The sequence below is a fragment of the Pleurodeles waltl genome, chromosome 9 (genome assembly GCF_031143425.1).
Source record: "Pleurodeles waltl isolate 20211129_DDA chromosome 9, aPleWal1.hap1.20221129, whole genome shotgun sequence".
NCBI classification, from domain to species: Eukaryota; Metazoa; Chordata; class Amphibia; order Caudata; family Salamandridae; genus Pleurodeles; species Pleurodeles waltl.
The window spans coordinates 15,920,951-15,947,411 of NC_090448.1; the positions used below are offsets into that span (position 1 = coordinate 15,920,951).

Sequence of the window (26,461 nt, forward strand, 5' to 3'; positions counted from 1 at the left end):
GGAGCACTGACATAAATTGGTGATACTCCCAGCCTGTACTATTCAGAGTCGAGGGAAGTGCAGGATTTCAGTGGCTCAGCAGGTGATTAATTTGTAAAAGTAAAAAAGAGTAAGTACTGGGTCCTTCTTGGGACGCCACTGCAGCCTGCACCATCCATTGCTCCTGCCAGCGATGCCGAAGTCGCACTCCCACCAGAGTGACAACTCTGACTGCTCCAGACCACGCAAAGCTATACTGATGGAGTGAGCTGCAAGGATTATTCATTTCTACTGCATACTGACATATTAAACATTGTTGTTGTGCTCATCTCAAAATTAGACAGCGCCACCATGTGGTGGACTGTCATTAGAGCAGGTTCTGACAATCAAGTGCCGGTGCTGAGCACCGAAAACCACCGTCTCAAATTAAGAACTGGGCTGACTCCGCTAACTGAAACCTCGGATGTGACAGCCTATCACTAATTTTAGTTACCGTGGACAGCCATCTGTCATGTCACGGAAAGTGGCAATAGCTTCCATGCACAGTGAGAAAATTGCACACCCAACAATTGCTTTTTTGTTTTCTGAGAAAAAAGTTTTGGGTATTTTGCATCAAACATGGCCCCCACTTTCTTGAACTACATTCCCTTAAGCTGTGCGGTTGCTGTAGCAGCTCCGCTGAAGGGACAGAGAGGGTACAGATATCTCTGCCTGCATTGCCGTTGGATTGAGAAGCAGCCCAAGCGATTGCCAGTGGCTGGGATCAGCTCAAACATCCATCCAGAACTGTTTTTCTGATGCTCTGAATGAAGCCAGGAGCCAGTTTTAAGCAGTTAGAGCTTAAGATACAGAAACAAATAGAGGTGCTGCTTCCCACCATCCCAATGAAGCGAGAAAAAAGGAACACAAACTGGTTGAAAGATCCAGAACGGGGATTTGCACAGAAGCCCTGAGGGAAACCTGGAGGCTGATCTTTTGAGCAAAGGGAAGGAAACGAGGGGTGTGAAAGGGGTGAATTCATTTGAAAACACCTGTAGAAAAGCCAATCTAAAGGATTAGTGCCTCTGTAGACGGCAGACGTTTTTGCACGCAACCAAAATGCATAGAATACTTGCAATAAGCACTTTATTTACCTGCAGTCTGGGTTCATAAACCATCTAGTGATGCAGGCAGACGCGTGACAGGTCTTCGTTGTATATGTTGAAGTGTGTTAAGGTGCGAGAGGTGAATGAAGGGCCTGAGGCTGATGCAGTTAGCTTATGGTGACTGTGCACAATGCAGATTTGCAAACAAGTAAGAGTTAAAAGTTTCAGTAAGTGCTTACATTTCCAGTTTGAAAGTTACTGAAGAGATTTGCCAGAAAAGATAAAGAATAATAAAAATAAAAAAAAACTTGTTTTTGGCAGGAGAACTGGTACAGGAATAGTATAAAGAGTAAGAAAAAAAGTAGTGGTGGAGGGACAGGCATTGTATAAGATCCCAGAAGAAGAAAATTGTATTTGAAGGAATTTTCTAGGAAAATGGTTAACCTTCCAAGACTGAAGTGTACACAGACCAGAAAATAGAAGAAAAAAGGACAGCAATGAAAAATTCAATAGGTCCCTCCAGGAACTGATTATGGTTCCAAATACAGAAATATGATTCCACAAGAGAGTTCTATTGGGTATGTGCAAGGTTAGAGGGATCACTAGTGAAAATCTGTTATCTTCCCTGTGCAGCCTGCCTTGCCAGGAAGATCCTTTATTGCAGAGCTGCCCTTGCCTCATCTGCTATTACAGGATGCATTTGCTCTATCGCTCTGTCTATTTGCGCTTTCTATCAGACCCCATTCAGGGGACTATAATCCAGACAGGGCTACTGGGCCACCACCACGGTGGTTCGCTTCTGGTGCCCTGGGGTCCGCCTTATCGTGGCTCTGCGAAGTGGACCACGGACCATCCTTTCCTCACTTTACTCTCAGGGTAGAGTGCTCAGGGAGCTATGATGAGGGGTCAGACCTGGGAAGTCACCAACCATCACACACAATAAATAAACTTACATCCCAGAGCCTGCCTTAATTAAAAAGAGAAGTACTTTAAATTGCCAGCAAAATGAAATAGTACCCACATTAATGGGGAACTCAGCTACAAGGCTCTACAGCCTCACAAACAGGCTCTTGCCAAGTATCACACCATCTATAATGCTGAGTCCCGGTGCCTATGCGGCTTTGCAGAGATAGAAGGTCCTAGCCAACAATCAGGCACGGGTGCAAGTTCACTAGTGATCATCAGGTTAGACAATGGAGAGTTTATGCAAGTTCTAGAGACAGTGTCTCTGTGGGTTGTTCTCAGTCCTTGTATTTTCTGTTTGCAGGGGGCAGGGTTCCGTAGTACTCTAGATCGTGCACTTGTCGGGCGTGCATCGTCCTGTGTCGGTGTCACCAGTGTGAGTGGCAGGCGGGAGTTTCGCTCCTCACTCAGTCCGCAAGAACGAACGGCACGACAGGCCTGATCGAGGTGGGCTTGTTTTCGGCAGCGAAGGCCTTTGGGATGAGGCCAGGTTCTTGGCAGTGAGGATGGTTCTCTGGCCCGTACTTTCTTCTGCAGTTTGCCACATGAACCACACAAGGAGACCAGATCATGCCTCATTACGTGGGTCGCTTCCAGCTTTGCCCCTGATAAAAGTTGTCTCTTCTGTGTGCTCAGCACACTGGGAAGATGACTGGGTGTCCCCTCACAGACAGACCATTGTTCCCTCTCTGAGCTGGCAGGCAGGCTTCTAAGCGCTAGGCAGCATACAGCTTCTTCATCAAGTTGTGCTGTCTTCAGGTGATGTCCCCTGTGGGAGACTGGCTGTCATGCAGACACCAGCCCTGGTCTGACCACAGCTCTTCGAATACTCTGTGGAGCAATCCTTCCCTTGGTGAGGAAGAGCCTGGAGCTGGAACAAAGTGGATGGTTTGGGTCCCACCTTTATACTCACTTTCCAGACAGAGGATGTGGTTCCACTGTCTGAGGTCACGGCCCTAGTTTGGGTGGTTCCCTTTCAGATGTCATGTTGTGGCTGTGATGCAAACACAGCCTTTCTGCAAGGCGATGGCTGTCACAGCAGGTACTGATGAGACTGGCTCCAAGCCGGAGTATCCAAAACATGGCCCCAACGTAGTGTGAAGACTGCATCTCTGTCCTCTGCTGTCTTGAAGTACCAGTCAAGAAGGACAAAAGGCAGGACCTGGCTAGAAACTTCCACACCTTTAACAACGGAATCTGCTAACGTGTGTCCTCATGTCTACCATCCACCAAATGGCAGTGCACAGGAAAAATTAATCAGCCAATCCTTGCTAAAAGGTCTTTGTAGAAATTTTAAGGGATATCCCTTTCTCCATCCTCCGTCACTTCAGTGTTAGGCTCGCTTCCCTACATCTTCACAATGCAGCAAATTCAAGTCCAATGGTTGGGGAAGCGAGATCCACCCTCGATTGTGTACCATGCTAAACCAGAAACAATTCAAAACGGATCTCTTGGTCCCACCAGTTAAACTCTCAGCACATGTGAAGTCTTTCTGCCGTGTTGGTTTATGTCAACAACCCAGGATGTGGAGAGTAGTCCCATGTCCGTAAAGAGGGCACGTTTTACCCAACGTCTGCTAGTACTGCTTGTCCACACTGCCTTGACTGCTGCATGTTTCATAGTAGAGTTGGGTTCCTACTTTCATAATTCCATACACCACAGGACTCTGATGTTCTTACTACCTAATTGACAATGCTTCTTTTGATTCTTTTTTCAGGGTGAAAACCTGGACTTGGCCGTTACGAAGGACGAGCTGGTGGCGATGATCGGGGAGGGTGTGTGTGTCGTCAAGACACTGACGCACAACCACCTGTACTGTGAGCCACCTTCAGAGCAGCCCACTCCGCGCCAGCCGACCAAGCGGGAAGGGATGGACTCCCTGCCAGAGTTCACGGTAAATGAATACAAACGGGGCATTGGTGGGACAAAAAGAGTGACTCAAGTAACTGATAACATAAAATACAAAGGTAGTACCTTTTGTCCTGGATGTGCTTGGTTATTTCTCTCTTAGTGTTAGAGACCCCAAGTACCAGGTGGTGGATCGGGATTCTCTACCTGCCTGGACAGAGGAGAGCTTGTTTGCCTACCTGGTTCTGCTTTATGGTTCTCCGCCTTCTTGATGGAGTTTTTATGTGTTTTTTAAGTGTAGTGGAAGGTGGTTGTGGTGCTTCCTGGATTACTCTGAACAAAATGAAGGTGACACTCACTGCAGCGCTTCACCAATGGATTTCTTCAGAATCGAGGTGTGCATTTGTCTGCATGTGTTTTGATACAATGCAGTGCATTGTTATTCTATATGTGGCACATACAGTTCTTACATCAATCTGAAGAGATGGCACATGTACGTAATGACTGTTCTGAGATTTCACTTGTTAGGCGGAAGCTGTAACGTGGGCGGTCCTGTGTAGAGACTGACACATTTGCACTGTCTGCTAGTGTATTTGTCTGCAGATGATGCCAGCCAGTGTTTATTTTCATTTGTACGTAACCTCAGAAATTGTTAAGTTATGGCAAGACTTCATGTTAACAATTGCTCGTTACTGAAGTTGCAGTGTTTTTCCCTGCAGGTACAAGTGGGGAATCTGAACTTCTTCCTGGGTCGAGTCCAGTATGATGCAGAGAGCCAGCTGACGTTCCCACTGGAGGCTCAGATCGGACTAGGAGTGGGGGCGTCCTTCGTGGCACTTATCGTCCTCATCATTGTGCTCATCTACAGGTAAAACTGGACACCACGTGAACATACAAGTGTCGTAATCTCCCAACTTCACCTTACAGCAGGCATGAGGATGCCATACAAAGAGTCTGCATGAGCAGAATATCCTTACAAGCAGCATGGATGAACAGACAAGGGACCAGTGTGGATTTGCCATGGAGATCTTTCTATATGAGGGATCTACCTGTCCATCTTTCTGTTAGAACAGGTATGGATCTGAATTAGGAGAGATGTGCTTGTCCAACCTATCGTGAGGACAGGACCTCCCATTAGGACAGGTGGATGTGTGCCATGCAAGGGACACACGTCCAGCCTATCCTTAGGAAAGGGATGAGTCTGTTGAGGGATCTGGCTGTCCAACCACCCATTAGGGCAGACTTGGATCTGCTATGTAAGCATCACACATGTCCAGTTCTTCTTAGGACAGGAATGGATCTCAAGTACAAGGCATCTGACTTTACAGCCATTCATCCATGACAGGTATGGATCCGACAATGGAGCATAACAGGGATCTAAATTGCCCCCCCTGCATTAGATCATGTAAGGGTCAGTTATAGGATTGTCCTAGAACCACCCCCCCCCCTCAGAACAGCCAAGAAGCCTCTGTCTGAGCTTGCCACAGTCAGGAACACCCAAAGCCCTCACCACCACCATTTCACTCCCTGAGGACATCCATGGAAACATTATCTAAACATGTTATGAATGGGGCCACCCACCAGGAAAGGCATGTACATCTCCGCACATGCTAGGGATAGGACCAACCAAAGCCCCATCTCCATCTCAGGACTTCCATGGAAACTTTATCGAAGCATAATCTGGGTGGGCTTATACAACTCCTGCCCCTCAGGACGGCCATGCAGCATCTGTCTGAAGGCTCATCTTTCCCATTCCTGCCATGGGGCCTCCATCCTGGGGCAACGGCTGGGCATCAGCGGTACTGAGGACGTAAGGGTATGGATGATGCTGGTGTGGCCACCAGGAGATGATTTGTTTCTATAACTAGAGATCAATTTAGAGACAAGCCAGGCTTGTGTCACAGATGAAATATCCACCCTCCCTCTCACACTGGATGAGGACACGAGGTCAGAAGTGTGGAAGTAAAGATGCTTCGCTCCTCCCCTGCCCCGGTGCATGTGATACAGAGCTCTGACTCCACAGATCATCCTGGGGCCAAAACCAAGCAGTGGGGCTGAAGCAAGGAAGGTTGAGGGTGAGAAGGATAACTTTGAGAGAAGAAAAGTTGGTGGTGGTTTTGGGACCACTGTTGAACTCTGCGGCTTTGTTCCATGGGATAGTGGACATTTCTCTAGCACTTTAATCCCACCCCAGTGAAATCACCTGCTGCTGGCTGCTGTCTTTTTGCTCATTTTGCCACCAGATAACCGAACCACTGGCCATTAACAGTTTACAGTCAGTTGTTTACAGTGCATGAACATGAATGGTTGCTTACCAAAGAGGCACTTCTGATCTGAAAAGTAGAAGTGGAGAAACATGTCAGTTCATAAAATGGAATAATGTGAAGTAAAGGCAATGCTATTGTCTCCTCTCACTCTGTCCAGGCGGAAAAGCAAACAAGCTCTGAGAGATTACAAGAAGGTTCAGATCCAGCTTGAGAACTTGGAAACCAGCGTTCGTGATCGGTGCAAGAAGGAGTTCACAGGTAAGGATCTCCGCTCACTCATCGCGGAGCTTGTGTCATTCAACCATGCACCCATACTGTGCATATCAATCCACTGCCTGCCCCAGGGTTGTGAAATGCAAGACATTGGAGAGAACCACTGCCAGGCTCTCCCAACCCTTCTCACAATAACACAAACCACACTGTTGACCAACGATGTAGAACACACCACATGTTTAATCAACTTTTGCTGCTTTTGGTTTGCCTTGTTTCTACATTGGTGGTTTGATTTTATCTACTTTAGATGGATGAATGTTTGAGTCTGGCCCAACAGGGTTCATCCTGTGACCTGCAAAACGCACAGATCCCAGCAGCAAGTAAAACAGTGTTTTATTGTACTGGTCTCTCTAGCCTCCATCTTCTTATGCGTAAACCTAGTTGTCGTCTCCAACCTTCGCTTACATCCTAGTTCTAATAAAATTAAGTAAAATAAAAGGCAGGTACACTTCCACTCACACTTTTTAATTAAACTTAATCTCGAAATAATTTGTAAAGACAGTAAAGCTTTGAAGACCGTGCATAACAATAAAAAGTGTTTAACTTGTCCTTTCACTTTCTTCACGCTAGCCCTGGATATTCGTTCACACTTTCATCTGCCGCTTTCAAGCAGGTCCAGCTCTTGCTTTTTATGCTGCTTTTGTAAAGATTTGGGGCCCACAGATCCTAGCCAGACCCCTGAGAAATGCATCCTGCTTACCACACGCACCAAGCTATGTGTGTCACAAAATACAATTTTGTAGACTTCTGAGTCTCCGCACCACAACAGCTATCCTAGCTGAGCATAGATTTAGGGTTTCGTAAGTTGCTTTTCATGGTGTAGTGTCTTTTCATCTTTCATTTTCTGTTTACCTTTCCTCTCCAGACCTTATGACGGAAATGATGGACCCTGCTAGTGATTTGGTTGGCACTGGAATTCCCTTCTTGGATTACAAGACTTACGCAGAGAGAATTTTCTTCCCTGGGCACCGCGAGTCTCCTCTCCGGAGAGACCTGGATGTGCCTGAATGTCGGCGGCAGACTGTGGAGCAGGGCTTGGTGCAGCTCTCAAACTTACTCAACAGTAAACTGTTCCTCACAAAGGTAAAGAAGCACTTGCCTTCTGGAAACTAGTATTTAGTTTTGTGTAAAGAAAATGTGCCTTTCATTGAATTGACCAACCATACCTGTCAACTTTAGTTTATGTGGTGTGTTTGGGCGACAGGTTGGTTGCACTCAAACCTAGTGGCCAAGAGCACCCTTTTCACACTTGTCTGATGATAGTTGATTCATTTTATTGACATTTAATTGTATTTTAATTGCATTTAGGTAGCGCTTACTACTCCTGATGACACGTTGAATCGATATTTAATTGTTAATTATTGAACACATTTCTAGAGTTCATTTGAGTGATGATCACACAAATACTCATACCTGGGTTGGATCATCAAAATAAAATTGAAGATCTTTGAAGATCCTTAAAACCAATGTTTAGATGTTTGTTTAGATGGGTTAGATATTTGAAAAAGAATATAAATGTCTCATAATTAACAACTCTATAGTTGACGCTCAGTTATTGCCTGCTTTGCACATAGTGCAAAAAACATACTCCAAATATGTTCATGTATGTTTTACTTTCTTAATAGCAAAGAGTGGACTGACATCCATCAGTGTTCACTTATGTGTGATGTTCTTGGGCTTTACTTCAAGGATGCGGGCTCTGTGTTAGGACCAGACACGGAAGTAAAGACTTCTTTAGTCTGCACGGGGATCCTCACTAGTGGGATCCATGAACTCCATCAGCACATCTACTTTACCTTTGTAAAAAAGAACTTTTTCCTATGGCAGATGATCTTTACTTCCATTAAGCTGGCGCCCCTTCACCAGGAGTGTGTTCATCCTGTCCCCGAGGGGTGTCTCACGTCTGAGGTTGTGCTCCACAAACACACCGCGCTCTCGCTGCTGCACATGCATTCGAAGCATGGTGCGCGCGGCCATTGCCAAATGTGCTGGTTACCGTATGTCCGCTCTGGTGATGTCTCCGTTGACCACCTCTGCCGTCTGCCATCATCTGTTTCATGGTCACCGCTGTAGCGCAGCCTCATGGCCTCTCAAGCTCGAAATGTCAGATTTCACAACGGGCCGCTTCTTTCGAAAACCTCGTAATCTCCATCCATATGGCTGCTTCATAATAATAATAATAATAACAATAATAGTAATAATAAAGGTAATAATAACAATAATAATAATAGTAGTAATGACAAAAATAGTAATAATAAAGGTTATAATAACAATAATAATAGTAATAATAAAGGTAATAATAATAATAGTAATAATAATGACAATAATAGTAATAATACAAATGATAATAGTAATAACAATAATAGTAATAATAAAGGTAATAATGACAGTAATAATAATAATAGTAATAATAATGACAATAATAGTAATAATAAAGGTAATAATAAAGGTAATAATAGTAATAACAATATTAGTAATAATAAAGGTAATTATAGTAAAGACAATATTGCTAAAAATAATAATAAAGATTATAGTTAATATTAGCTGTAGTATTATAGCACTCCAATAATAACTGTAAAGAACATAATGTTCGGTGGCATGTGTAGCTGCAGATACACATGCTGTGCACAGTCCGCCGTCTGGTGTTGGGCTCGGAGTGTTACAAGTTGTTTTTCTTCGAAGAAGTCTTTTCGAGTCACGAGACCGAGGGACTCCTCCCCTTTCGATTCCATTGCGCATGGGCGTCGACTCCATCTTAGATTGTTTTTTTTCCGACATCGGGTTCGGACGTGTTCCTTTTCGCTCCGTGTTTCGGGTCGGAAAGTTAGTTAGAATCTCGGAAAAAATCGTCGGTATTGTTTCATTCGGTATCGGGTTAGTTAGAACAAATCGACACCGAATCTTGAAGAGCTCCGGTGGCCCTTCGGGGTAATTTCGATTCCCCGTCGGGGCCTGGTCGGCCCGACCGCGTGCGACTTCAAGACTGATGGAACGGACCCCGTTCCGCTTCTGTCCTAAATGCCATAATAAATATCCGTATACGGATCAGCATCTGGTCTGTAACTTGTGCCTGTCCCCCGAGCACAAGGAGGATACGTGTGAAGCCTGTCGAGCGTTTCGGTCGAGGAAGACGCTCAGAGACCGAAGAGCCAGGAGATTGCAAATGGCGTCCACGCCGACAGGACAACAATGGTTCGAGGACGAAGAGGAAGCGTAATCCATCCACGAGTCGGATTCCGAAGAACTCGACGCCGAAGAAACGTCAACCGTGAGTAAGACGTCGAAACAAAAAGCTCACGAAAAGACTGTCAGAGCCCAGGGGACGCCACCGCCAACAGGCCATGGCTTAACCCGAAAAGTAGGTGACCGTCCATCGGCACCGAAAAAGGGCGAGCTGGTGTCGAAGTCATCCGACTCCGGTCGAGATACAGGCACGCAGCAATCTCGGGCCCGAGAGAGTGGCGCAGAAAAGATTCGGCACCGAGACAGCGGCACGAGGTTGGTCGGCACCAAGAAGGCACGACGCAGAAAAGAAAAAAGATTTTGTCGGAGCCGAAAAAATCAGTAGAAAAGGTTTTGGTGCCGAAACATCCGGCATCCGAACCGAGATTTAGTTCCTACTCAGAGGAACAAGGACTTTCCTCTCAAATGAAAAAACACAGATTTGAAGAGGAATTACAAACAATAGAGCCAGATCACACGCAAAAACGGCTCTTTATTCAAAAAGATACAGGGAGGATCAGCACTCTTCCCCCAATCCAGATGAAAAGGAAACTTGCCTTCCAACAAGGAGACAAGCAACCACAAGCAAAGGTGGTAAAGAAAGTAACTCCACCACCTTCTCCACCACCATCAACTCATGCATCACCGGCGCAAACTCCACCATTAACACACTCACCAGCTCATACAACAATGAGCCAGGATGATCCAGATGCATGGGACCTCTACGACGCTCCAGTATCGGACAATAGCCCAGAGTCGTACCCAACTAAACCGTCTCCACCTGAGGACAGTACATCATATGCACAGGTGGTCGCTAGGGCAGCCGAATTCCACAATGTATCACTACATTCAGAACCTATTGAGGATGACTTCCTCTTTAACACTCTGTCCTCCACCCATAGCCATTATCAAAGCCTTCCCATGCTCCCAGGAATGCTAAGGCACTCGAAACAAATATTTCAGGAGCCAGTTAAAGGCAGAGCCATAACTCCAAGGGTGGAGAAAAAATATAAGGCACCTCCCACAGACCCTATATTTATTACAACACAACTGACACTGGACTCAGTAGTTGTGGGGGCAGCTCGTAAGAGAGCCAACTCGCATACATCAGGCGACGCACCACCTCCGGACAAGGAGAGCCGCAAATTTGATGCAGCGGGAAAAAGGGTTGCAGCACAAGCAGCAAATCAGTGGCGTATCGCCAACTCGCAAGCACTCTTGGCGAGATACGACAGGGCTCATTGGGATGAAATGCAACATTTCATCGAACACCTACCCAAAGAGTTCCAGAAAAGAGCGCAACAGGTGGTGGAAGAGGGACAAAGTATCTCGAACAATCAGATACGGTCTTCCATGGATGCAGCGGATACAGCTGCAAGGACAATAAACACTGCAGTCACAATAAGGAGGCACGCATGGCTGCGCACATCTGGGTTCAAACCAGAAATACAACAGGCTGTGCTCAATATGCCGTTTAATGAACAGCAATTGTTTGGGCCGGAGGTGGACACTGCCATTGAAAAACTAAAAAAGGACACCGATACAGCCAAAGCCATGGGCGCACTGTACTCCCCGCAGAGCAGAGGCACATTTCGGAAGACACCTTTTAGGGGAGGGTTTCGAGGTCAACCCACAGAAACCAACACCTCACAAGCAAGACCACCTACCTACCAGGGACAATATCAAAGGGGAGGTTTTCGGGGACAATACAGAGGAGGCCAATTCCCAAGAAATCGGGGAACATTTCAAGGTCCCAAAACCCCTCAAAATAAACAGTGACTCACAAGTCACACAACCCCTTCACACAACACCAGTGGGGGGAAGACTAAGCCAGTTCTACAAATCTTGGGAGGAAATAACAACAGACACTTGGGTCTTAGCAATTATCCAACATGGTTATTGCATAGAATTTCTCCAATTCCCTCCAAACGTCCCACCGAAAACACACAATATGTCAAAACAGCATATAGATCTTCTAGGACTAGAAGTTCAAGCATTACTGCAAAAGGACGCAATAGAATTAGTACCAAGTCTACAGAAAAACACAGGAGTTTACTCACTGTACTTTCTAATACCAAAAAAGGACAAAACTCTGAGACCAATACTAGATCTCAGAACACTAAATACCTACATCAAATCAGACCACTTTCACATGGTCACATTACAAGACGTAATCCCACTGCTCAAACAGCAAGACTACATGACAACATTAGACCTAAAAGATGCGTATTTCCATATACCGATACATCCTTCACACAGGAAATACCTAAGGTTCGTATTCAAAGGAATACATTACCAATTCAAAGTGTTGCCATTCGGAATAACAACCGCGCAAAGAGTCTTTACAAAATGCCTAGCAGTAGTAGCTGCACATATCAGAAGGCAGCAAATACACGTGTTCCCTTACTTAGACGACTGGTTAATCAAAATCAACACGCTAACAAAGTGTTCATATCACACAAAGTATGTCATACAGACCCTTCACAAGCTGGGTTTCTCCATCAACTATGCAAAGTCACACCTTTTGCCGTGCCAAACACAGCAATACTTAGGAGCGACAATCAACACAACAGAAGGGATAGCCACTCCAAGTCCACAAAGGGTTCAAACATTTCACAAGGTAATACAGGCCATGTATCCAACACAAAAGATACAAGCAAAAATGGTATTAAAACTCCTAGGCATCATGTCTTCATGCATAGCCATTGTCCCAAACGCAAGGTTACACATGCGGCCCTTACAACAGTTGTAGGAAGTTGGCTCTGTATGTGCTATTTCAAAGTAAGGAATAGCATGCACAGAGTCCAAGGGTTCCCCTTAGAGGTAAAATAGTGGTAAAAAGAGATAATACTAATGCTCTATTTTGTGGTAGTGTGGTCGAGCAGTAGGCTTATCAAAGGAGTAGTGTTAAGCATTTGTTGTACATACACATAGACAATAAATGAGGTACACACACTCAGAGACAAATCCAGCCAATAGGTTTTGTTATAGAAAAATATCTTTTCTTAGTTTATTTTAAGAACCACAGGTTCAAATTTTACATGTAATATCTCATTTGAAAGGTATTGCAGGTAAGTACTCTAGGAACTTTGAATCATTACTTTAGCATGTATACTTTTTACATAAAACACAATAAGCTGTTTTAAAAGTGGACACAGTGCAATTTTCACAGTTCCTGGGGGAGGTAAGTTTTTGTTAGTTTTGTCAGGTAAGTAAATCACTTACAAGTCTCAGGTTTGGGTCCAAGGTAGCCCACCGTTGGGGGTTCAGAGCAACCCCAAAGTTATCACACCAGCAGCTCAGGGCCGGTCAGGTGCAAAGGTCAAAGAGGTGCCCAAAACACATAGGCTTCAATGGAGAGAAGGGGGTGCCCCGGTTCCAGTCTGCCAGCAGGTAAGTACCCGCGTCTTCGGAGGGCAGACCAGGGGGGTTTTGTAGGGCACCGGGGGGGGACACAAGTCAGCACAAAAAGTACACCCTCAGCAGCGCGGGGGCGGCCGGGTGCAGTGTGCAAACACGCGTCGGGTTTTCAATGGAAGTCAATGAGAGATCAAGGGATCTCTTCAGCGTCGCAGGCAGGCAAGGGGGGGCTCCTCGGGGTAGCCACCACCTGGGCAAGGGAGAGGGCCTCCTGGGGGTCACTCCTGCACAGAAGTTCCGTTTCTTTAGGGGCTGGGGGCTGCGGGTGCAGGGTCTTTCCCAGCCGTCGGGAAATGGAGTTCAGACAGTCGCGGTCAGGGGGAGCCTGGGGATTCCCTCTGCAGGCGTCGCTGTGGGGGCTCAGGGGGGACAACTTTGGTTACTCACAGTCGTAGAGTCGCCGGAGGGTCCTCCCTGAGTTGGTTGTTCTCCACCAGTCGAGTCGGGGTCGCCGGGTGCAGTGTTGCAAGTCTCACGCTTCTTGCGGGGAGTTGCAGGGGTCTTTAAATCTGCTCCTTGTAACAAAGTTGCAGTTCTTTTGGAGCAGTGCCGCTGTCCTCGGGAGTTTCTTGTCTTTTTCGAAGCAGGGCAGTCCTCAGAGGATTCAGAGGTCGCTGGTCCCTTGGAAAGCGTCGCTGGAGCAGGTTTCTTTGGAAGGCAGGAGACAGGCCGGTAAGTCTGGGGCCAAGGCAGTTGGTGTCTTCTGTTCTTCCTCTGCAGGGGTTTTTCAGCTCAGCAGTCCTTCTTCAGGTAAGTTGCAGGAATCTAAATTCTTAGGTTCAGGGGAGCCCTTAAATACTAAATTTAAGGGCGTGTTTAGGTCTGGGGGGTTAGTAGCCAATGGCTACTAGCCCTGAGGGTGGGTACACCCTCTTTGTGCCTCCTCCCAAGGGGAGGGGGTCACATTCCTATCCCTATTGGGGGAATCCTCCATCTGCAAGATGGAGGATTTCTAAAAGTCAGAGTCACCTCAGCTCAGGACACCTTAGGGGCTGTCCTGACTGGCCAGTGACTCCTCCTTGTTTTTCTCATTATCTCTCCTGGACTTGCTGCCAAAAGTGGGGGCTGGGTCCAGGAGGCGGGCATCTCCACTAGCTGGAGTGCCCTGGGGCATTGTAACACGAAGCTTGAGCCTTTGAAGCTCACTGCTAGGTGTTACAGTTCCTGCAGGGGGGAGGTGTGAAGCACCTCCACCCAGAGCAGGCTTTGTTTCTGTCCTCAGAGAGCACAAAGGCTCTCACCGCATGAGGTCAGACACTCGTCTCTCAGCAGCAGGCTGGCACAGACCAGTCAGTCCTGCACTGAACAATTGGGTAAAATACAGGGGGTATCTCTAAGATGCCCTCTGTGTGCATTTTTTAATAAATCCAACACTGGCATCAGTGTGGGTTTATTATTCTGAGAAGTTTGATACTAAACTTCCCAGTATTCAGTGTAGCCATTATGGAGCTGTGGAGTTCGTTTTTGACAGACTCCCAGCCCATATACTCTTATGGCTACCCTGCACTTACAATGTCTAAGGTTTTGCTTAGACACTGTAGGGGCATAGTGCTCATGCACATATGCCCTCACCTGTGGTATAGTGCACCCTGCCTTAGGGCTGTAAGGCCTACTAGAGGGGTGACTTACCTATGCCACAGGCAGTGGGAGGTTGGCATGGCACCCTGAGGGCAGTGCCATGTCGACTTAGTCATTTTCTCCCCATCAGCACACACAAGCTGGCAAGCAGTGTGTCTGTGCTGAGTGAGGGGTCCCTAGGGTGGCATAAGACATGCTGCAGCCCTTAGAGACCTTCCCTGGCATCAGGGCCCTTGGTACCAGGGGTACCAGTTACAAGGGACTTACCTAGGTGCCAGGGTTGTGCCAATTGTGGAAACAATGGTACATTTTAGGTGAAAGAACACTGGTGCTGGGGCCTGGTTAGCAGGGTCCCAGCACACTTCTCAGTCAAGTCAGCATCAGTATCCGGCAAAAAGTGGGGGGTAACTGCAACAGGGAGCCATTTCTTTACAACAGTGCCTAGCATCACAATGGTCACATGCACAGGGTCAACTTCTAGATCTGGTGTTGATAGACCGCCAAACATACATCTTGCTTCTATGGTGGAACAGTACAAATTTAAACAAAGGGCGGCCTTTCCAAGACCCAGTGCCACAATACGTCATAACAACAGATGCTTCCATGACAGGGTGGGGAGCACACCTCAATCAACACAGCATCCAAGGACAATGGGACATACATCAAAGGCAGTTTCACATAAATCACCTAGAACTGTTAGCAGTATTTCTAGCGCTAAAAGCATTTCAGCCCATGATAACCCACAAATACATTCTTGTCAAAACAGACAACATGACCACAATGTATTATTTAAACAAACAGGGGGGGACACACTCAACACAGTTGTGTCTCTTAACACAAAAAATATGGCATTGGGCGATTCACAACCACATTCGCCTAATAGCACAATTTATTCCAGGGATCCAAAACCAGCTAGCAGACAATCTCTCTCGGGATCATCAACAAATCCACGAATGGGAAATTCACCCCCAAATACTGAACACTTACTTTCAAATTTGGGGAACACCCCAAATAGACCTATTTGCAACAAAAGAAAACTCAAAATGCCAAAACTTCGCATCCAGGTACCCACACCAGCAATCCCAAGGCAATGCTCTATGGATGAACTGGTCAGGGATATTTGCGTACGCTTTTCCCCCTCTCCCTCTCCTTCCATATCTAGTAAACAGATTGAGTCAAAACAAACTCAAACTCATACTAATAGCACCAACATGGGCAAGACAACCTTGGTACACAACACTACTAGACCTGTCAGTAGTACCTCATGTCAAGCTACCCAACAGACCAGATCTGTTAACACAACACAAACAGATCAGGCATCCAAACCCAGCATCGCTGAATCTAGCAATTTGGCTCCTGAAATCCTAGAATTCGGACACTTAGACCTCACACAGGAATGTATGGAGGTCATAAAACAAGCAAGAAGACCTTCCACTAGACACTGCTATGCAAATAAATGGAAAAGATTTGTTTGTTACTGCCATAACAATCAAATTCAACCATTACACGCATCTCCAAAAGATGTAGTAGGATATTTACTACATTTGCAAAAATCAAATCTAGCTTTTTCTTCCATAAAGATACATCTCACCGCAATATCTGCTTACCTGCAGATTACTCACTCAACTTCACTATTCAGAATACCAGTCATTAAAGCGTTTATGGAAGGCCTAAAGAGAATTATACCACCAAGGACACCACCTGTTCCTTCATGGAACCTCAACATTGTCTTAACAAGACTCATGGGTCCACCTTTCGAGCCCATGCATTCTTGTGAAATGCAATACTTAACGTGGAAAGTTGCATTTCTCATTGCCATCACATCTCTAAGAAGAGTGAGTGAGATTCAGGCATTTACCATAAAAGAACCATTTATTCAAATACATAAAAATAAGATAGTTCTAAGAACAAATCCAAAATTCTTACCAAAGGTTGTCTCACCGTTCCACTTAAATCAAACAGTAGAATTACCAGTGTTCTTCCCACAGCCAGATTCCGTAGCTGAAAGAGCACTACATACATTAGACATCAAAAGAGCACTAATGTACTACATTGACAGAACAAAACTAATTAGAAAGACAAAACAACTATTTATTGCCTTTCAAAAACCTCATACAGGAAATCCAATTTCAAAACAAGGCATTGCTAGGTGGATAGTTAAGTGTATTCAAACCTGCTATCTTAAAGCAAAGAGAGAGCTGCCTATTACACCAAAGGCACACTCAACCAGAAAGAAAGGTGCTACCATGGCCTTTCTAGGAAATATTCCAATGAACGAAATATGTAATGCAGCGACATGGTCTACGCCTCATACATTTACTAAACACTACTGTGTAGATGTGTTATCTGCACAACAAGCCACAGTAGGGCAAGCCGTACTAAGAACTTTATTTCAAACTACTTCCACTCCTACAGGCTGAACCACCGCTTTTGGGGAGATAACTGCTTACTAGTCTATGCACAGCATGTGTATCTGCAGCTACACATGCCACCGAACGGAAAATGTCACTTACCCAGTGTACATCTGTTCGTGGCATGAGACGCTGCAGATTCACATGCGCCCACCCACCTCCCCGGGAGCCTGTAGCCGTTTAGAAGTAGATCTTCAACATTTGTACATTTGTAAATATATTACTTTAACCTTCATTATGTACATACGTATTCATTCGATTGCATGGGCACTATTACTAGCATACACAACTCCTACCTCACCCTCTGCGGGGAAAACAATCTAAGATGGAGTCGACGCCCATGCGCAATGGAATCGAAAGGGGAGGAGTCCCTCGGTCTTGTGACTCGAAAAGACTTCTTCGAAGAAAAACAACTTGTAACACTCCGAGCCCAACACCAGACGGCGGACTGTGCACAGCATGTGAATCTGCAGCGACTAATGCCACGAACAGATGTACACTGGGTAAGTGACATTTTCCATATACATATATATAATATATATTGGCATTTAATATATAATACATAATCACATTAATATAATATGTATACACTATAAAAAATATTATGATATATAATTATCTATAATATAATTAGGAACTATTTCTATTATTACTTCTATATAATAATAATATAGTAACATACATAATCTGTTAGATAAGATAATATCTTATATATAATGATACATAATTTGTTAATAACAGTTATAAGCATTAATAATATTATTGATATATTATAGAGCATAAACTAGAGCCTCGCATTTAATTAATTGGTGTTATTATTATCCAACTCAATTGTGCCCATTTGATCAGCCGTACAAGTATTATAGGCTTTGTCAGCCCTGAAAGAATAAAACCCTGTTGTCTGCAGGTCACAGTCTACCAGCGGGATTTAATATTTGGAGTTATTTTGACACCCAAAGTTTGCTTTCACAAGAGTGTGGCTTTCTTGAACGCCTTTCAGCCACAGCCTTCATTCCAAGTTCTTTGTAGGAACCTCCTCTAAGGGTCACAGACTCCACCGTCTGCGCAAAAATATGGTTCCTGCGAGGTTTTGTTTACGACCTAAGATGTTCCAGTTAATTTAGAGCTTGGGTGTATACAGCCCCCTCTTGGATGCAGTTTGATACCTCTGCGCCTTGAGGCGATGTGGTGGTAGGCGCTATGGAAATATATAAATGGGCATGTCTTACGTTTTCTTTATGAAAGGCCGCGTATACTTAAGTGAAATTGTCCTTGACTTTGCAGTTTATTCACACTTTGGAGAGCCAGCGCACGTTTTCGCCGAGAGACCGAGGCTACGTGGCTTCGCTTCTCACCGTGTCCCTCCACGGCAAGCTGGAGTACTTCACCGACATCCTGAAGACGTTGCTGAATGATTTGGTGGAGCAGTACGTGGCCAAGAACCCCAAACTGATGTTGCGAAGGTAAGACCGTGAAGAAGAATAGAATATCTACAACAGTTGGCATCATAATCGCATTCCCCAGCCAGAATGTCCCCATAACTTACCAATTGTGAGAATTTCTTGACTGAATTCAACTTTATAGCTCACACGCACTAATATAGTGTTTAGAAGCAGACAACGAGCTATACTGAGATGGCACCTAGACTTCATAGAGCACTGGCGATGGGCAGAACCTTGAATACATACATGGACACAAGCATAGGTACATTTAAGGACATGGACATGTGTGTAACTAAGCTCATCAGTCACACCCACCTAAACCTACTCTGAATTAAGGTAATCCTTCATCTATTGACTGTAGTGGGAGCGTTACAACTGGGATTAAACTACCCTTCAAGTCAAAAGTGACATCATCAAAAATGAATAAATATTGACAAGTAGACAGATTTTCAGGGGACTGAAGGGAGATACTGCAGGTAACTACTAGCTGAGAAGAGACCTGCTTGCAGCAGTCAGGTTAGTTGCTGGGGCTGTCAGGTTGACTCATATTACACATACTCTTCGAAGCCTGGATTAGTTCTCACAAGTTTAAAATAGCCTGCGTGAGCTTTAAAGTTGTTTATCTGACCACCCATTATGTTTAGAAGAACATCTGAAGATGTCAGTGTGACCAGAGAGGTGACAGCCGAAGGCTGGAGAGCCCAGGGGTCCTTTTCTAGGACTTGGAAACAGTTGTGAACAGGAGTGGCCCTGATGCTGTGAATTGCCAGTCAAGTCAATTGAGTGCATGAGTCCCTGAAAAATGTCCATAAAAGTACTTTGTTCTAGGATTTCCTACTTACATTGTTTTTTAAACTCTTTTCTTCCTTCTTTATTTTTCTGCATTATGTTCTTGTTTAGTAATAGACAGCAAACACCATTAGCTTAGGTTCTTTTGTTTTTGTCTGTTGTCTCTTGCAACATTTACTTCATTGTACAGTGCTATGACTAGGCACTTTATAAATCTTTTAAATAAGTTTAAATCGTGCTTCAAAGAAGCCAATACATGTTTTCCCTCAATTTCTTACTTCTTTAATGAAATAAATATTAACAAAATTGCAACATTTTAACGACCAACTAATTAATATTAATAGAAGTTATTTTACAAATATCTTGCAATTGAGTTTATGATTAAAAAAACAACTGAAGTGTCAAAGCATTTGATGTATATACTGGTGGTCCATCACTGTTTTTCAAAATCCCTTAAAGTTGCCTGTAAATATGGCCGCTCTGCTTTTTTTCAGGACGGAAACAGTCGTGGAGAAGCTGCTGACCAACTGGATGTCCATTTGTCTGTACACCTTCGTAAGGGTGAGAACACGCAGTCCACTTCGCGTTGGTTCCCAAGTACTCCCCTTCGTGCACTTTGGGAATATGAAGAATGATGAATTCTGCCCAAGTCCTAGATAGCAACTTAAGGGCACCAGCCTGCGGAAAACATCTGTATCTGCCATTTTGTCCCTTTACAAGCAATGAATTAACTAAGGGTCTGATTTAAAGTGTGGTGGTCTTTACTCGGTCTGTCAAGGTGGCAGAGGACGTTCCATCCACCACCCTGTTGGATGGGCCACCATATTTAGAGGCAAGTGCCTGTCCAGTGGTGATATCTGTGCCTTCGGAGGAACAGCTGTTGTGGGGGTGGCTCTGAAGGCACATTAAGTTTAAGGTACCACCGCAGATCGTTAGACAGCTGTTCACCAAACCTTTTTGTTTTTCAGGAATAAAATCCCAAAACAGGAGTTTGTGAAAACAAAAAAACTGTTCATTCCACACCATGAAAGTTTTCACCTTGGGTGTGGAAGCCTTTATGAGTTTCTGTCCATCGCGGATAGTAAAAAAAGACAAGACCTACCACTCCAAGTAGATTGAGTGGTCTGATGTTTTTACTCTGACGGTCTAAGTCTGTCAGGCAGTCAGAGTACCTTTTCTTACTTCTGACCCCGTAGGGGAACTGCCATAAGAAAACTGATGGTTTGCCCAACTTAGAATAGAGAAGGAGGACTTATCAGGCCCTATGTGTTTGGAAGCAGGGATGCGTAACCCTGCAACAATGCTCGGTTTTCTCTTAATTTGGAGGTGACATGCTCACAGTAAGGCACATTACACAAACCTTTCTCCTGGCCTTGCTTGTGTCATCCATGCAATGACTGCATCTGCTAGCCAAAGCCCTCTCAAACTCTCTTTTCTCTCCTGCCCTTGCCTTCATCGCACCAATTTGTTGGCGGAATGGCTTCTCACCCAAGCCGGTTTGCCTCAATCGTTGCAGCAGTCAAGAAGTCATGGTGGTTACTAGTAAGCCAAGGTTAAATTATTTCTCAAGGGAACCTTCTCAGCATCCTAAATCCCCATGTCTTCGCATAGAGACAGATGTACATGCCAGGAGATGTCCTTTCTCCCTCCCGTGGACAGGACTTTATAGATTATTAAACAACAGATGCACTCCATGGCTTTGGCCAGTGACATAGGAGCTAAGCTTACCCTCTTCCCACTGCACCTGAGTAGAAGGCGGCATAGCGTCGAAAGGCCGACTTACAAATGAGCTATATCGTGTACTTGATAGAACTAATATGTTAGAAATACAGTTTGCTTATTTTTTGAGACAGAGATTTACCATAGAAGCTCTCCAGTTTATCATGGTCCATGGCCTGCCGCTCCATACATGCTCTTTAAATTGGTATGTCAATCTAAAAATAAAAGCACAGCCTTGCTTCCTCTTTTCCACACACCAGAGGTTCTGTTGGTTATCTTTGTATCACCATAAAAAGCACACTGCCATATGTATAATATTCTTTTGTTGATTTTTGTACAGTGTGATGCAATGAATGAAATCACCTGCTAAGGGTTTCACGTTGGAGGCCTGAGGTGCATTTGAATGCACTGTAGCTCTTTGATTGAAGTGGTTACGTCTCTCTACACATCACTAAATACCCTCCAACCTCCTTTACCAAGTGAATGAAACATATTCTGCTCTGTAGTGTGTGAAAAAGCATTTTTAATCATGCAGTTTCTATTTGACAGGACTCTGCTGGAGAGCCTCTTTACATGCTCTTCCGTGGAATCAAGCACCAGGTGGACAAAGGGCCAGTGGACGGCGTAACTGGAAAGGCCAAGTACACGCTGAACGACAACCGCCTCCTGCGGGACGACGTGGAGTACAAGACGCTGGTGAGTTTCCATAGCTGGGGCTAACCTGGGGTCATATGTACTTCTCTTCTGCCTCTTTGTGGTGGGGGGAGGATGCTGTGTATAGCGAATACACTGCAGTGTGGACCTCTGTCTGCAAGCACCGTCACAGGCCCACCGCCTGGCAGGTAACTGTCCCAAACCCTGTCTTGTTGGCAGTAACTGCAGGTATCACGGCTACCCGTGACCTGCTAACAGCAGTGAAGGTTTCTGTACATAAGCCATTGTCCCCAGTTGCCCACAGGCCATGTTAATGTGATGCATCTGAAATAACAAAGAGAAGCCCAAACAAACAGTGGTATCCCCAGGTTCGGACTATTCGTCCATGGGTTGGGTACAGTATCTATGTTCTGTGTGCTTCTTCAAGGTGAAAAAATGTTAGGTACGCCCTTACACACCTGCCCAGGTGTCGTGCTTCATCATCAGCCTTCCTCACTCACCAAGAATGGATCTGATGGCGAATGGCCTTTTATTTCAGATCATGTTGGAGGGTGCGAATCCCCATGACCTGAGCCCTCTGGTTTGTCCCCTGTTAATATTGAGGGTTTCAGTGTATGGTACTGTGGGGCATTTCCATCTCCGCGCCCTGCTAGCTGCCCCCCCCCATGTACCTGTTGTCGGTGGAGAATGCAAAGTGCAGCTTGTTTCTAGTGTGTTGTGTTAGGTGTAGAGGGCTTCCCATGTCCACGCGCTACAGTAGCCAAAGCTAGGTGAACTACGCTACCCGCCTATGTCCGCTGAGGAGCGGGTCCAACGGTGGTCCCTCCCTTATCAGCCTGTTACCAATCCCTAAAGTTACCATGGAGCCCCTGCGTCTGCCCTCGTAGCGTGGGCTGCCACAGAGAGGCTCAGCTTCAGTGTATTGTTACTAGTTGTGGATTACTAGAGTGGGCCTCATCCACGGATCCTATGCTACCTTGGATTCTCCAGTACACTCCTCAGGTGTTACAGCTCGCCGATATTTATTCCATCCCTAACATGGCTCCTCAGTGCACACACACATTCAATGCCCTCATCCTTTAACTCAGGGAAGAGGGGCTTGGAGGAGGTGCCCACATCTGGTACATTTGGTGGCCTAAGTGATGTGCCAAGGAATGGCCTGGGCCTGCTGATGTCACTAGTGAGTGGGGGCTTCATGCCATTTCTTTCATTCTTCTCCCAGTTTGATAACAATAAACAAAGCAGATGTACTCAAGCATTGTTTAAAACACCATTCATAATGCACACTTAAATTCTAAAAACATATCTTTTGCGTCTTTTCATCTAAAGGATTATTGTCAATCTGTTAGTGATGAATTAAATTATTACAATATAGAACCAATCCAGCAATTTTGGACAGAAACCTGACAAGTACTAGGTCAACTCTCAATGCCCCCTCTTAGTAATACAGTATTTTGCTACTGCTTTGCACTACAAACCTCCTTTCCGATTACCAAACAGTCCAATTCTTTTACTTGCAAATTAGCTGTTTGAAATGTTACCCTAGATTGTTATAAAGTTTTAATCTGCACCCCCCTGTGTATACTCTTTCTTCATGCCCCTGACTCCTGGGTTTGTGGTTGTTTAGCAGAGTTTTCAGCTCCTAGCCAGCACCGCGCCCATTTGAACGTTTACCTATTAACACAGAAGCCTAATTTATTTATAAATTGACTTCACATCACTAATGTACCCTCAATATAGGAGTCATTATTCAACAGTTCATTGCACAAATTTCCCTCAGCCTTGTTGTGGCCAACTTGAAAAACTATATGAATGATTTAATATGTGTCGCCTGCCATCAAACAGGTCCGGTAGGTCTGCCCGCCTCACCCGTCTCTCTTTCTTGCTATCTTTAACCTAAATATGTCAGCACTTCTAGATCATGATGTTTAAGGAAGGAATATATGGGTACATTCCTCAATGTATTGTAAAGTGTGTTGGTTCACCAGTGGCTTTGTCCAAGATACATGCAATAGAAGTCCCATGATGCATCCACAAGTTCTCCAGACATCAGTAAAACAACAGCAAATGAAAGGACATATCTTTGGTCTCCAAGGATTGGCCTGAATAAATGTTCTTACCATGAAATGTTCTACCTTGGATCCCCCCTATGTAAAGTCAAAGAGTCAAAGTCAACTACCTTTTCCAACCATAGAGCTTGGGTCATGGTACGCAGTGTTTGAAAAGAGGCGCTCGTCTTGGTACGCAGTGTTTGAAAGGAGGCACTCGTCTTGGAACACAGTGTTTGAAAGGGGACGCCCATCTTGGTACGCAGTGTTTGAAAGGGGGCGCTCGTCTTGGTACGCAGTGTTTGAATGGGGGCGCTCGTCTTTGAAAGGGGGTGCTTGCCTTGAAACGCAGTGTTTGAATGGGGCGCTCAACTAGCCATAACCCTACCTTCTCATTGGTCGCACAAGGAGATTGTATTCTGTAAAGTTGTTTGATCTTACATTTAGTAGATCAGCACTTACTGTCACACCATTACAGAAGATTGCAAGTTTCTTCTTTCATAATTAGCTTTGGAAAATATTCACTGCCGGAGCCGTGTTTCATTGCTCTCCTTAAAGTGTAATAAGCAACCTTCCAAACCCGTGAATGCTACATAAAATCTGAACCATGGCCTGAAAATGAGGGTTTTCAGTTGGTTCCCACTTCCAAATTTGCACTGTACATGCTAATGCAGGGCAGACGTTACATAGGTATGTGCAATGGTTTTGCCATCTTATGTTTGTTAATTATTGCATGCATATGGCATGTTTGTCAATCTGTCATCCTATTATTCTGGAATAACCAAGTCCCTGTCTTGATGACCACCTCCTTTGTCTCTATTACTATCTACTTATATTTTTTCCACAGTCCTGGAACAAGATAACCTTCTAAACTTTCCTCGTCTTGACATTTAGTGTAATTTCTACCCACAAAGTAGCAGCAGGTTAAACTTGATGTTGGCTAATGGATCGTCTTGAGAAGCGGCCACGGGTGCAGTCGACATCAACCGTCTCCATACCGACAGGATGGTGGTTTTTTCTAGGTACCCTGTGGTTCATCTAAAACCACAAATATCTGATGAACAATAAATGGGATTCGGGACTCAATACACCATGTGGAATCGAGTAATCAGTATTACTCACCAAGTATCGCTCTGGCAACTTTAGGGGCCAGGCGCCCTAGAAGGTGCATCAGTTGCATGCATTACTGCCCATCTGACTATCCGAACTATCCGTAAACTGATGGATGGTGCATCTTTGTTCCCCTTTCTTTAGACACTTAATGCTGTACCTCAAGCCGGAGGAGGGCTGGCAGCTGAAGATGCTCAGGGGGTGCCTGTGAAAGTGCTGGACTGTGACACAATCACACAGGTGAAAGAGAAGATCCTGGACCAGGTGTATAAAGGAACGCCATACGGCAACCGGCCTGATCCCGACACCCTTGACCTCGGTGAGCATCTCTCATCATGCTCTGATGATTCAGGAGGTACTCAAAGTATACCCTATTTGAGAGTGATGGGGGTTACTTGCCCTCAAACTCTGGCTATCTGATAACTGGACGAGGTTGGAGCGTAGTCGCAGTCCAGCAGCAAAGGGCCCTTTTACGTGCGCCCATGTGCAAGGGGTTTCCTTCTGGCTTTATTTGGTTAAGGGTCCTTCCAGTTCATGTAACTGGGGTTCCTTACCTTCGTCGTGCATGGGACATGTCACTTGTCAATATTCTACATCCCAGCCTGCACCTGTTCATTACTTATGAGCAGTCGCATAGTGATAAAGGTTTGTCTGCGTGTTAACCCTAATGCCTTTTTGTTTTTGACCTGTGTTTCAAGAGTGGAGGTCTGGGCTGGCTGGGCATTTAATCCTTTCTGACGAAGACCTGACATCCATTGTCCAAGGCAGCTGGAAGCGAGTGAATACAGTGCAGCACTATAAGGTGAGATGGGGCGAAGCGTCTGGCGTCATCTGTATTGCAATAACCTCTGGTCTGACTTAAATGGCCTTCAGAGAGAAGGTGAACCTGAAGAATGAGTTGTGACACTTACTGGAGGGGTGGGGGGGGTTGACGCATACTGAGCTGCGCTATGGATGGATGTTGAGCTGCCACAAAGAAGAGATGCTTTGCAATAATTCTCCAGTCATGCTCGCTTCACTCAAGGTTTAAAAAGGCTTCTTTGGAGCTGACAGGTGTGCATTGTAAATAAGGTTGCATTGCAGACTCTTAAAACAGAGAAGGTCTTTTATAAGATGCTTCTAGAAGACTAAACTGTACAGAGCGACTTTGTACCCATACAGAATTTTCAAAAAAGACTTAAGAAATACAGATTGATGCAACAGCCAGCAGGTATCGGGTACCAGGACTATAAGCAGGTCAATGGTAGTTTTATGTACAAAAAAAGGAAACACACAAATGCAAAGATTATATTGTATCAGGATGTTATTTCAGTTACGAAACGTGTGTGTTGTCGGGATATCTAGTTCTTCAGGGCTGAAAGCCTGGCGCCTTCTGAGAGCCCCCTTTGTGTGCCTCTACAGCCAGAAGCCTTTCTGTGTTTCAACTGGAAAGTGGATATATTTTGCGTTGAAGCTAACAAATTTTAAAACTCTCCATGTTCTGCATTGGTTCCAGGTACCAGACGGAGCAACGGTGGCGCTGGTGACACGTCTGAGCAAACACATCCATCCTGAAAATCATGACTACATCCCTGGAGAGAGTGAGTCACATGTTTTGAGGCTGCCAGCTGAGGTTCCCTGAGCTTTATAGTGTAAAATAAGAGAAGCCGTCGC

At 45.1% G+C, this 26,461-nt stretch overlaps 1 protein-coding gene across 2 annotated transcripts in view; it reads left to right on the forward strand.

The window, feature by feature from the left end:
- PLXNB1 (plexin B1) overlaps nt 1-26,461 on the forward strand; it is a 363,371-nt gene that overhangs the window by 299,610 nt on the left and 37,300 nt on the right. Inside the window, exons 22-31 of one of the 2 annotated variants that reach the window (XM_069206118.1) lie at nt 3,745-3,921; nt 4,595-4,743; nt 6,300-6,400; nt 7,281-7,498; nt 18,331-18,509; nt 19,772-19,838; nt 21,546-21,692; nt 24,953-25,127; nt 25,507-25,610; nt 26,304-26,388. In XM_069206118.1, the coding sequence (XP_069062219.1) occupies nt 3,745-3,921; nt 4,595-4,743; nt 6,300-6,400; nt 7,281-7,498; nt 18,331-18,509; nt 19,772-19,838; nt 21,546-21,692; nt 24,953-25,127; nt 25,507-25,610; nt 26,304-26,388 (1,402 nt within the window). The remainder of the gene's footprint in view (nt 1-3,744; nt 3,922-4,594; nt 4,744-6,299; nt 6,401-7,280; nt 7,499-18,330; nt 18,510-19,771; nt 19,839-21,545; nt 21,693-24,952; nt 25,128-25,506; nt 25,611-26,303; nt 26,389-26,461) is intronic. The other variant, XM_069206119.1, reaches the window with a different exon arrangement.